We start from the raw sequence: 12,060 nt of genomic DNA, 5'->3' as shown, positions 1-12,060 counted from the left end.
AAGACTGGTTCCCCTTGGGCAGCCCTGCCCAAACAGGCAGCAGAGGCAGGGAAATGGGTGCAGGGGGGTAAGTGCTGTGCCACTGATTCTCTGCCATTCTCCCTCAGCTTCCCTAGGGCCACATTTGAAAAACCAGGGCAGCAGGAGAAGGATGGGGCTAGAGGTGAGATCCTGGAATGCAGGCTCATAAAACTGGACAGTGAGGTTGCTAGAAATAAATAAGGAAAGGGGATGTGTTCAGGTGATGCCTGCACCCTGGCATCCCACTGAGGCTGGACTGCACTCGAAGTGGATGGAGTTCTCCTTCCCACTCCCTGTTAGGTCTGACAAGGTGATGACCCTCACCATACCAGGGACACCTGCAGGTACAGCGAGTTCCACCCAAAAAAGATGTGGGGCAAGATGAGACTCAGGAGCCAGCCTGCCAGGAATGAGGACAAGCCACAGCACCAGCACAGGGACAACAGGGAGGCTTCTAGGGGCCCCTCTCCCTCCTGGGACACCAGCACATGGGGCTCAAGCATTGCCCCAGCAAGGCTTACTGGTCTGGGAGGGGAGAAAGGGGCTCCCTGCTTCAGGGCTGCCACCGGGCTCCTCACCGCTGGGGACAAGGCTGGGGGCCACTCATGCCTTCCTTCCTTCCTCGCAGGCAGCAAAGCCCGCCTTGCTGGCACCTCCAAAGACCTCCACCGCCTGGTCATCCCACTGGATCACATTCCCTTGGAGGTGGGAGGTGCAGTTAGCCAAGCCCAGGATCTCTGCTGGTGCCAGCATGTGGTCCCACACGCCAAACTGCGCCAGCTCTCCCACGAAGGCTTGTGTGGCATCAAAGCGGCCCCCCAGGGTGTCCTGGGAAAGAGCAGGAGAGGTGATTGGACAGGGATGAAGAGAAGAGGAGGAACATGCATCCGGTGGGAAATGTCAAGGGAGAGAGGGAAAGGTTTGGGGAGAACAGAGCAAGGTGCTTGATGGCAAGGAGGAGAGGGGATGGATGCATGGAAGAGGTTCAAGAAGACGAGGCAGGGAGGCCAAAGGGATAAGGAGAGGGAAGAGAAGACAGTGAGGGGACATGGCCAGCCTGGAGGCTGGATGAACAGGCAGGAGAGCCAGCTGCCCTGCTGAACACTCCTGCCAGTGCTGCCCCCCTCCCCTCGCCCCATTTGGGGGCTTTTCCCCCAGCCAATTCCCACTAGAGAGATGCTAACTGGCAGCTCTCGGTGTCGAACTGGTACCTACCTGCTCCTGACCCAGGATGATGACACCCTGGGGCCTGATGGAATGCCAGGAGGCCAGGTTCTCACCGGCACCCCGCTGTTCACCGTCCTGGTACGCTGACCACTTGCCGTCCCGGGTGGTCCATGCCACGCAGACGTGGTGCCAGGCCTTGTCCTTCAGACTCAGCGGCAGCTGGGCAACCTTCGAGAGAAGAGTGAGATCCCGGTGCTCGGTAGGACTGCTGGGGAAGTGCCCCGCCAGAGCAAGCAGTGCACCCCCGTGGTGGTGGTGGCATCCCAAAATCTACAGACATCCAGATGTGCTGCTTCTCCCTCTCAGAATTAACCCCAATGAGCCATTCTCCCAATCCTCGTGCCTCCCACCATAAACCTAGGGCCCCTTCCTCCCAGCTCCCCCACACCAGTGCCCTTAGGAATATAATTTCCCAGAGGGATTGAAGCAGGGAAGGCGAGGGCAGGGTTTCCTCTCCTGCCACTCCTGCAACTGGGCTGACCTTGTCATTGATGAGTAGCTCCAGGGGGTTGGAGCCCCACTCCAACAGCACAATCTCGTTGGCTTGGCTCGGGACAGAGTAGGAGAACGGGGTGCCAATGCCTGCCAGGGCCTTGGACTTCAGCCACATGCAGATAGTGAAGGCGTACAGCTCCGGCAGGCTCTTCTTCACACGGGCATACATGTAGTTGTTCTGCACCGGGATGGTCACCTTGAAGGCATCAGGAGGGCTGTAGCCCAGTGGTCCTAAGTGTCAAGGATGGGGAGGAGAGAGGAAGGTCAGCACCTGTAATTGGGATAAGGGTGACCTGTCCTGGGGCTCTCCTGGTGATGTACCTCAGGGTAGGAACCCTCTGCCCCACCTCCATCCCCGCTGGGCAGGACTCACCGTGCTCCAGCTCCGTCACCCGGTTCTGGAGGGAGTTCAGCTCCTTCTCGATGTTGTGCTGCTGCTGGCTGCGGTCAGTGCTGGCGGCCTGGCGCTCCTTCTGCAGGGTCAGGATCTTGGAAAGGAGCTGCTCCTCCAGCTGCTCCATCTTGGTGTGGAGGGCATCACGGGCGAGTGCCGGGGCAGTGGGTGCTGAGCCATTGGTGCGGGCTGGCAGCTCCTGCTGCATTTGCAGCAGCCACAATGGCGAGAATAGGAGGGACAAAAGAAAAAATTCAGCACAGTATCACTATAAGAGTTAAAATAAGGACATGCCCAGCCTGCAGCACTACAGGTAGTGCTGGGATGACAGTCCCATATCCGCACTGGGGTCTTCTCCAAGAGCCTCCAGCTGACTTTGTATCTCCCCTCTTAGATCCCCTATTGAGCTCGTTACTGCAAAATGAAGCTTGGCTGCTCTTAATGACTTTCTGCTGCTTCAGAGACAGAGCAAGGATGGGATGTTTGGGTCATCCCTTGGCTCTGCTCCTGCGGGAAGCCTCCTACAAAGAGGAAATTATTCAGGCAGGACCTTAGAGCTCCTGGCCACTCCTGCTGCTCGTGAGGCTGCTTACCTATAGCCAGCACGTTAACATCACTTAATGGGGCTGTAATCCTCTTAGCTGAGCTCAGCTGCGTGCGGGGGTGTGTGCACGTGTGCCAGGTAGCTCTCCATAAGCCAGCCTCTCCCAGTTCACCAGGATGGCAGGGACAAGTGGGACTGGTGCCAGGCTGTCGTGTCTCTGGCCCTCAGGGTATGAGCCATCACCTGGGGACATTGAGCCTGTCTTGTCCAATCAGGGTTAACACTCAGACCAAAACTCTTCCCATGGCAAATCCAACACGGCAGCTGGTGAAGATGCTCCCAGCTGCTACTGCATTCTGCAAAGACCCCAGACCCCACCTTACTGGGAGACCCCATCCCAGCTGGAAGAAAACCAGTCCAGAAGGGAGAAAAAAAAGTGACCCTTTGCCATGCTCCTGGAGTTTCTCTGTAAATAGGAGCCGTCTTCTTTCCCATGTCCTTAGTGCATTAGTGTCTCTTCAATAGGCTCTGAAAGATGACAACCACCTTCTCTGTGTTGCCAGACCTTCCCAGAGGTGCTGGAGCAGCCATGGAGACCCTTGTCTTGGCTCCTCTGGCACCAAGGGATCTGCATGCCTGCTTCAGCCCTGGACATTCACATGGCTTGTGCTGGCAGGACATGGGGGATACCATCCCTGTCGATCTGAACAGCCTCCCTCCTGCCTCAGAGCTGGCCTGGGGGAGGTCAGCACACTCACCTGTGCTGTTCCCTGTTTTTTCTTGTGGTTCCCTGTTTTTTCTTTTTTCTTATATCCAGCTTCTCCAGGCTGGACAGGACCTGATAATCACACACACAAAGCTGAAGGAGAGGGATGCCTGCCCACATCACCCCTAATTTTCGCTATCCCTCATGAACAACAGAGGGGAGGGGAAGGCTGGAAGAAAGTCAGGTTTGGCTGGGCAGGATGCAGCCTTGGCGGATGGGAACAGCAGGGAGAGGAAAAGTGAGAAGATGGTGTTGGTGTGAGCACAAATGTACCCACCCTGGGCAACAACATGCTCAGACTACAAATAAAATGGAAGTTACGATGCCCCAAGGTTGGCAAGAGCTGCCAGCAGGGTCTACCAGGGCAAACCCACAAGTTCTGTTAGGAAAACCAACCTGGAAAAGCAAAACCCAGCAAGAAAAGAGAGGTTGTGCTGGGGATATCTGCCAGCCCTGACCAAATGCCAGCTCTCACTGCCGGCTTGCTCTGTGCAGCACTAAGGATGCTCTTGCAGTGAGAGCAAAACCTCTCTGATAAGGGAAAAGTGCCCAGCAAAGAGCATCCTGCCTTCGCTCTTTGCAAAATTGAAAGATTAGCTGATGGGAAAAGGAGCTTTAACTTTTACTGGAGTTTCTGGGTTTTTTGAGGGGTTGGTTTTTTTTGTTTGTTTTGGGGTTTTTTTGCCTTTTTTTTACGGGGTCTTGGGCACTGGATGAAAGGCAGGGTAGAGATGGCAGGAGGGAAGGGAAGTGCAAAGTTTAATTCTCATTCTCCTGGCAGAGATAATTCCCACCTGAGCTGTCTGCATTTGTACCCAAGCTGAGCTGGCTGCACTGGCAGGAGGCAGCACAGGTGGGATGGGGCTGCCTTTGCCTCTATGGCCACATCCCGTGGGCTCCGAGAGCTTTTCTTGTCCTTTCAGGCTGCCTGGCTAGAGCGGAGGCTGGCACGCTCCTGTCTGCCGCACGCTTTGATTGCTCGAGCTGCGGGTTTGGAGCCTACGTCCCTGCTTTCATGCATGCCTCCATCTGTTAATGATGAAAAAAGAAAAAGCTGGGAAATTTTGTCACTCTCACTAGCCCCCGATACCCTGCCCTACATTATTCAGTAGTGACTGAGTACGTTTTTTACCTCTGTCTTCCTCCTGCTTTTCTCCCTGCTGCTATTTTCTTCCCTCTGTAACTTTTCTCCCTATGGCTTTCTCATTTCTCTGGTTTTGGGGCATCTCTTCCTGATGCTCCTCTCCATGCTCACATGCTGTGTCTTTCCCCTTTCGCTCACTTTCTTCCCCCCTCCTGAGGTCCAGCCCTCCCTCCAGCTCTCGCTGGTCCTTCCAAGTTGGCAGCCAGGGTACCGACAGCCGGAGCCACATGGCCGACTGAACCATTGCTGCCCCCATGTTACTTCTGGAAAGGGATTATAGCCTGCACCCTCATCTGGCAGGGATTCGGGGCCATCCCAGCAGACATCCATATCTCTGCAGACAGATGATGGCTGGACAGGAGACTGGACTCCCCATTCTACCCCGTGCAGCTGAGTTGTGCTGGATGATCCCCCTGATGCCAGGCTGGGCTGCATCCCTGAGCCATGATCCTCATCTCCGAGCTGCTGCTCGAGCCTCTTTTTCACAAGGCAAATTATTTGCAAAATTATTAATGGTTGATGTGCAGCTGTTATTTACTGGTGACCTTTGGGGAGGGGAAGGGGGGGAAGCGCCTTCTCCCTGGCTGTTCGGCAGGCACCCAGCTTCCCATCTGCCGCCGCACAGGCAGCAGGGGAGTGGGCAGCGGGTGTGGGGGAGGCTCCTTCCACGCTTTTTGGCCACCAGAACCGGCAAAAAAGATTGAAAGATGCCAGGTAATATTAATCACATTAAATGTCAGCGGCTGGCAGGGGGTGGGGAGGGGGAGGTGGGGGCAGGGGGCTGCGGCAGCCACGCCAGCGTGCGCTCTCTGGGGCCGCAGCCCTCAGTCAGCAAATGCACTTTGATTTACATAAGGAGATCAGAGCCTCATTTACTAATGCACCGGCAAATCTGGGCGCCGCTGCTGCCCCTCAGCCCCCAGCACACCAGTGCCCACCTTGGCTGCTGGGACAGGGCAGGCAGGAGCACAGGAGGATGCCTGCTGGATGGAGCCCTGGCACATCCCAGGAATCGGGATGCACACACACAGCAGAGCCATTCCGCTCCTTGGACCCACGAATCCTTACAGCCTGCACAAAACTCCTCAGTGCCTGCTACCTTGGGACATTCACTGCTGCAGGATAGCACACTTGCTGCACCAGGGGTTTTTGGGCACTGCCACCTCTTTGGACCCAGGCAGGACCTTGGGGATCATTAAACTCCAAAAGGGACTACATGGAGTAGAAGAAAAACAGGGATGCATCAGCCTTTCCCTCTTCCTCACAAGAGAAGGGCTCTCTGTTGATCCTGTCCCCCTAAAATCTCGCTCAGAGGAGGGGGCTGGGACTGTCACAATTTGGGTGCTTACATCCCTGCACTGCTGGAGATTGAGACAAGAGGGAAGCAGCTTGGTCACTACCATTCCCATTCCCTTCTCCGAGGGTTTCCTGCCAGCAGCCAGGTCACCAGCCGCAATGGCACAGCCACCAGCTGAGGAGCAAACAGGCTGTTGCAATTCCACCAGGTCCCCCACGGAGCCCATCAGGCTGTTCCCTCTCCCGCTCCCTGCAAGGGATGATGGGGAGAAGGGGAGCATCTGCATCTCGGCACAGCCCAGGCAGCCAAGGTGATTCTCTCCCCGATCCCTTTCCACTGGCAGCAATAAGTAAAAGCATGGAAAAGGAGCACCTGGGTCCGTCAGCTCTGTGTTCTAAGATGCACCAGAGTGTACAGACATGAGCACGTGCTGAGACAAAGGGGGGAACCCTCAAAACCAGGATGAAAAAGCCTAACTAGGCTGCTGTGCATGAGGAAAGGACGATCAGTGCCGGGGTGGCATTAGGAAGAGGTGAGGGAAGATGTGTGAATGCTGTGCTGGTGCTAGCCCAGCCCCACAGAAATGGCAGGGGACAAAGAGCGAGACCGTGGGGGCCCTCCCTGCATCCTCTCCTGGGAAATCCTTCTGCCATGCCGACAAAATTAAGAAACAAATGCCTTAATAGGTTTTTCAGTGCATGAATAAATCTTGTTATGCCTTACAGACAGGGCTGAGAGTGCCCAGATTAGATCAGCAATCTTCCACCAGCCCCCTCCCTGCAGTCCCAGCTCTGAAGCATCCAGCAGTAATCCCTGCTGGCAAACCTGACTGGAGACTCCCTGGGACGCAGCCTTCCCAGAGCGGCTCATGGCATTTTGTGTCATCTCTCTTCTGAGACTAAGCCACCACAGACTTGGCAGCATTTCCTCTCCTTCCCAAGGGGTTTTGCAGTCTTCAGCACATGGGGGCCACCCCGGGACTGTCCCCATCCAGGTCCCCTTTTGGGACGGTCATTGCCATCATCCAGGACAGCTGTGGAGGCTGAGAGTGCCTCCCACGTCGTGAGGTACCCTAGGAAAGCTCCCAGGGCTGACAGCCCAAGCCATGCGGGACAGAAGAGTGCAGGTACCCCACCAGGAAGTTTTAGGTGTCTGCTCCTGGGGTGGGGTCGGAGGCAATTTGGAGAGGGAGGACACAGGCAACTGTCCCTGGATGGCTGGGGTGTGACCACGAGGCTCAGCTGGCTGGGCTGCAGCCCTCACAGGGGTGTGGTACACACCGGGGGACGCTTTTCAGCAGGACAAAGACCAGCCCACCTGTAACACACTGCCCTATTTCCTCACCTGGCAGGGCTCACTGAGCCTCAGGGTGCTGTGTCTCCCCTGCAGAGTGTACCTGGGACCCCCGGGCCCCTGGCAACACAAACCCGAACAGTTCTGGTCCTTGGCTTCCTCATCAGTGTGTGCATGAGCCTCGTCCCAGCACCGCTTCAAGCTCCCTAGGCACATGTGACAGCCTGCTCCAACCCTTGTGAGCTTCACTCTCCTCCTCCACCCCAAACCCCCCATCACCCTCAGAAACCCCAGGAGAGGGGCCAGGGCAGCTTATGGGTGATGCTGCCCCACAGAGAAGAGGGAGAGCATGGCATCCAAACTGATATGCTGGGCACCATCCCACCGTGCATTGTCTGGGATACGTGTGCAGAGACCTATTTCCCTGCTTTATTTCTGGGTGAGCATACCTGCTGTGTTATTCCACTGATGGAAAATCATTTGTCTAGGGCTGCAGGGGCTTTTTGGAGGGCCTGTCCCTCCCTTAGGCTCCATTTGGCTCTGGGCAACATGTCAGACAGGCTGCACATCCCACTCTCCCTGCATGTGCCTGGCATGCCTCTGTGTTTCTTCTTGTGCCTGCGTGTGCATTACCCTGGCAGCTCACAGGCGCTTCCGCTCTGGTCTTCCAGCTCTTTTCCTTCTTGTGTTCATTGTTTATTTGCCTTTCTCTGTCTTTTTATTCCTGTTCATATCTCCATCGCTTACAATAACCTTCTCTCCCAGTCTCATTTCTCAGCCAGTGACCTTAGTGGCTCTGAATTTCCCATTCCCATTTCCATTGCCTTCTGCTGCGCCCACATGTCTGTAGTGAGGGGGGCAGAGGGGCAAAGCGCAGGAGAGGGACCCTACAGGGTGCTGCATGACCCCCAATTCTAGCTCCACACTCCAGGGAAGAGTGGAGAGGGAAAGAGGAAACTGAACAGGAAGATGAGAAGGTTGAGAACTCGCAGGTGGCTCCTTGCAGGTGGCTCTGACGCCTGACAGACCTCAGGGAATAACTCCTACCTGGAGCAATTCCCACAGGGAAAACACACAACTCTCCTCTTGCAGCTCTCATGTGCCACAGCCATATCCTGCAAAGTCTGCCAAGTTCCGTGGGACTGCTGAGTCCAAATCAGCCCAAATAAATCAACACTCACATGCACTCCGCGATGTGCCCCATGACAGGCATCGTGGTAGAGCCTCTGGTGCCACTGGATTGTGGCTGGGCCAGGACTGAGCCTGCCAGGCACACGCTGCACAGCTGCTACAGATTGAGGAGCAGGGGTCTGCATCCCAAGTGCCAACAGCCCAATGCCACAGGAATGGGCACAGTGAATGACGCCAGCTGTGCCCTTCTCTCTCCAGCTCCTAAGGAAGGACCATGTGGGGAAAGGGTGCCAGGCTCACGGCGGGGGGCACTGCACTTTACTTTGTGAGGTGTCCCATTCATGACCATGATGGCATCAGATGGGATTTACCTTTTTGCTAAAGGGCAGGATCTGGCTGCCAGAGCTGCCAACCTGCTTTGGAGGAGTCCTTAACAGGTGCTACGGGGCAAGCAAGATGTCCTACCTGGGTGGAGACTGTGGGGAAATTGGGGCAGCCCGGGTGCTTGGGGACTACCCTGCATGGAAAGGAGAGAGGAGGGCTCAAGGTGAGTCGCTTGCCCCTGGGCAGAGATCTCAGGAAAGAGGGAGGCAAGGACAACCTTCCTGAAGTCTCATGAGGGGGACGAGCTAGTTCGGGGCGCATGTGGCTGCAGGCCTGGGGAATGGCACGTGTGGGAGCATCTTTCTCTGGGAGCATCTTTCTCTTGGGAGCATCCCCCCAGACCCCCAGGAGCACCTTTCCCTGGGAGCATCATCCCCTGGGAGCATCCCGCCCAGCCCCCAGGAGCATCCCTCGCACCTCTATCCGGTCGATTCGGTCCTGGAGGGTGCGGACAGCCTCCTCCAGCTCCCGCACGGCGGGCGGCTCGTCGGGAGGGTGGCCCATGGTGCCGGGGCGCGGGGCGGCGCGAAGCCCGGCGGCGGCGGGGGGCGCGGCGGCCGGGGGGCTCCGCAGGCCGCCCTCGCAGCGGCTGAGCTTGCCGGTGAGCTCCCGGATGGTCTCCTGGTCCATGCGGATCCGCTCCTTCTGCTCCAGCGCCGTGCGGCGCAGCTGGGCCGCCGCGCTCCGCAGCGCCAGCAGCTCCTCGGGGCCGGCGGCGCTGCCGGCGGCGGTGCCGGTGCCGGTGGCCGGGCACTCGGTGCTCAGCGGGGTGCAGACGAAGCGGCTGAAGAGCGGCGGCCCCCCCGGCAGGCGCGGCCCGGCGCTGGCCAGAGCCTCGGCGGGGCCGTGCAGCGCTCCCAGCCCCTTGTCGGCGGCGGGCAGGAGGGCGGCGGCGGCCGAGTCATTGTCGGCGGCGGCGGCCGGCGCGGCGGTGCCGGCCGGGTGGACGCTGGCGATGATGCAGATGATGGCCCCAAGGAAAGCCAGCATGCCCGCCGCCAGCAGCACCGCCAGAAACTTCAGGGTGGCAGCGGCGTGGGGGGCCCGAGCCCGCGGACGGCGAGAAAACAAAGCGGGCGGGGATGGAGAGGGGGACGGACGGCCGGAGGGATGGACGGGCAGCCCGGAGGGAGCTGGCGGCGAAGGACGGTACCGGCAGCAGCACCGGCTCCGGGGCCCCGCCGCGCCGCGCCGCGCTTATATGTGCCGGGCGGCGCCGCCCGCACCGCACCGCACCGCCCCCGCCGCCGCCACCGCCCCGGCCCCGGCCGTGCCCCCGGCCGTGCCCCCGGCCGTGCCCCTCTCAGTGACCCCCCTTCCGACTGAGCACCCTCCCCGGGCTGCAAGGGCGACGGTCCGAGCGGTGGGAAGCGAGCGGCTAAGGGAACGGGAAGGGCAGGGAGGGCGCCCCGGGGGCATCCAGGGACGGGGCCGTCCGCCTCGGGCTCGCTGAAGTCAGCCCGACGGGAGCCTCTGGCGAGAGGATGCTGCTCCGGCACAGCCCAAGGGAAGATTTTTGCCCTGCGAGATGTCTAGGCTAGCGGTAAAGAGCCGCTTGATATCCCGAGGGTGAGAGCCTCGTAGTCACTCATTCCCTGTGATGGTCTTTCGGGCCTTTTCCTCCTTTCTCCTAAAAATTAAACTAGCAAACTTCCTAGCTGTCTCGCTCTTCCACCTCCGACAGGACTGCTGCAGAGAGCTGCCATGGGATGCCTCACCCTCTGCCCCACACACCCATGTTATCCATTTGGGAATCAAAGACACACGCTTAATCTTCCCCCACCAATGCTCTAGTCTGAACTGCTCATAAACGAGCTGCTTCAGACAGCCACTTTCTCCTTGCTCCAACAGAAGCTGTGCCGTGCCCTCTCCTGTTCCCCAGGCACACTGGGGCCTTGGCGACGCAGCCCTGCCCGAAAAAGAGGAGCAGAAGAGGGAAAACAAACAAAATCAATTTCAAGGTCTACTCAGTAATGGCAGGAAATCCTTCCTAGCAGGCAAGGAAGCGGGAGCATGTTTGTTTAAAACAGGTCCAGTGCTGGGTATGAAATAATGGTAAAGATTACTTCTTCTTTTCCCCCCAGGCATATTTGAGGGGATAGCAAGGGAGCCAGAGCTACAAAAGACTCCTCAAATTTGGCTGTTGACAGCATACAGTCACCTTCTCTCCCCAGAGAGACCCCAGCCCCTCAATACCATCACCCCAGAGCCAACAAGAGACCTGCCTGACTTGTGGTGTTGTAAGGCTGTGGAGAGGAGGAGAGGAAGACAGATGGGGTGGTTCAAGGAAGAGTAGAGATGAAGGGAATGCTGAGGAGGAAAAGTGGAGCTGGACGTGGAGCAGTCTGGGCAGCTGGATGTGAAGAAAGCCCAAGCAACAGCGTCTGGCCCTGGTGGCGAGGCCGGTGAGCGCTGCAGAACGGAGAGTGCTCGGTGTGATGGGACAAGTGGGCACTGGTGCAGGATGCAAAGGAAGCAGAAGCCTGCACCCCATGACACGAGGGGAGGCCGCCAGCCTCTGACCTGTCCCTTGCTAACAGTGGCAGGGCTTTGCACCTTGCTGCGTCACCCCTGCCGGCTGCATGCCCACCCTGGCAGCGCCAAGGCGGGAGTGGAACTGAAAGGAACCCATGTGAGAGCGGCACCTGGCCACCCTACCCACAGTGTAGGTGCAGTGTGAGAGCTGCACCAGGCCACCCTACCAAAGTGTACAGATCAGGCTGGGAGGGGTATCCTTTATCTGCTGCCCTGTGGGGGAAAGTGCCATATGCTTCTACAAAGCTTCTTGCCAGGGGAAGTGATGATTTGCACTGTCCAGATTTTATTACCAAAGGTTGCAGGATCATGGTGGCAAGGTTTATACCTCTTGCTGATGCTGCTCTGGCAGTGAGGGGAAGGGTGAGCCCCTCTGCACCAGCCTGGCCCCACTCACCCATGCTGGGATGGGGATGAGTTGGGTATCACAGCAGGGCAGGGCTCACCTCTCCCACGGTCCTGACCTGTCCCTCAGCAGGGACCACAACTTCTTCCCAGAGACAAAGAGGTGACAAAAATAGATTTTCACAGGGAGTGATGACTCAGACCAGTGAGTGGCCAGAGCAGCCTCCCTGTCCCATGAATAACAATTCAGAGATGCTCGGTGGGCAGACGGCCCTCGCAAGGACGGTGCATGACAGGGTGGGGAAGGCAACGTGGGGCTTTTCTGGTTCCTGTTTTGAGCAGGATTGGTGACAGAAGCTGGATTTAACAAGAGCTCGTGGATTCAGCCCAGAGGGACTGGGAGAGAGCAATTAAGGGATTTTCTTCCATTTGATTAACACCAAAATGGTGTCTGGGACTAGCATCTGTCCCCAAGGGATGGCTG

General features: G+C 57.8%; 1 protein-coding gene across 1 annotated transcript; it reads right to left on the bottom strand.

Moving 5' to 3' along the window:
- Positions 1–574: 574 nt before the first annotated feature.
- Positions 575–9,686, bottom strand: NPTXR (neuronal pentraxin receptor; the record flags this gene model as incomplete). Its single annotated transcript, XM_084205660.1, has 5 exons — positions 575–849; positions 1,237–1,416; positions 1,730–1,974; positions 2,117–2,339; positions 9,114–9,686. The coding sequence occupies 5 exons, from the start codon at positions 9,684–9,686 to the stop codon at positions 625–627; spliced, it is 1,446 nt and encodes a 481-aa protein (XP_084061786.1). The 3' UTR covers positions 575–624.
- Between the last annotated feature and the right edge of the window lie 2,374 nt (positions 9,687–12,060).

This window comes from Fringilla coelebs (genome assembly GCF_963513975.1).
Source record: "Fringilla coelebs genome assembly, chromosome: 5".
NCBI classification, from domain to species: domain Eukaryota; kingdom Metazoa; phylum Chordata; class Aves; order Passeriformes; family Fringillidae; genus Fringilla; species Fringilla coelebs.
This window is presented reverse-complemented; position numbering and strand designations above follow the sequence as displayed.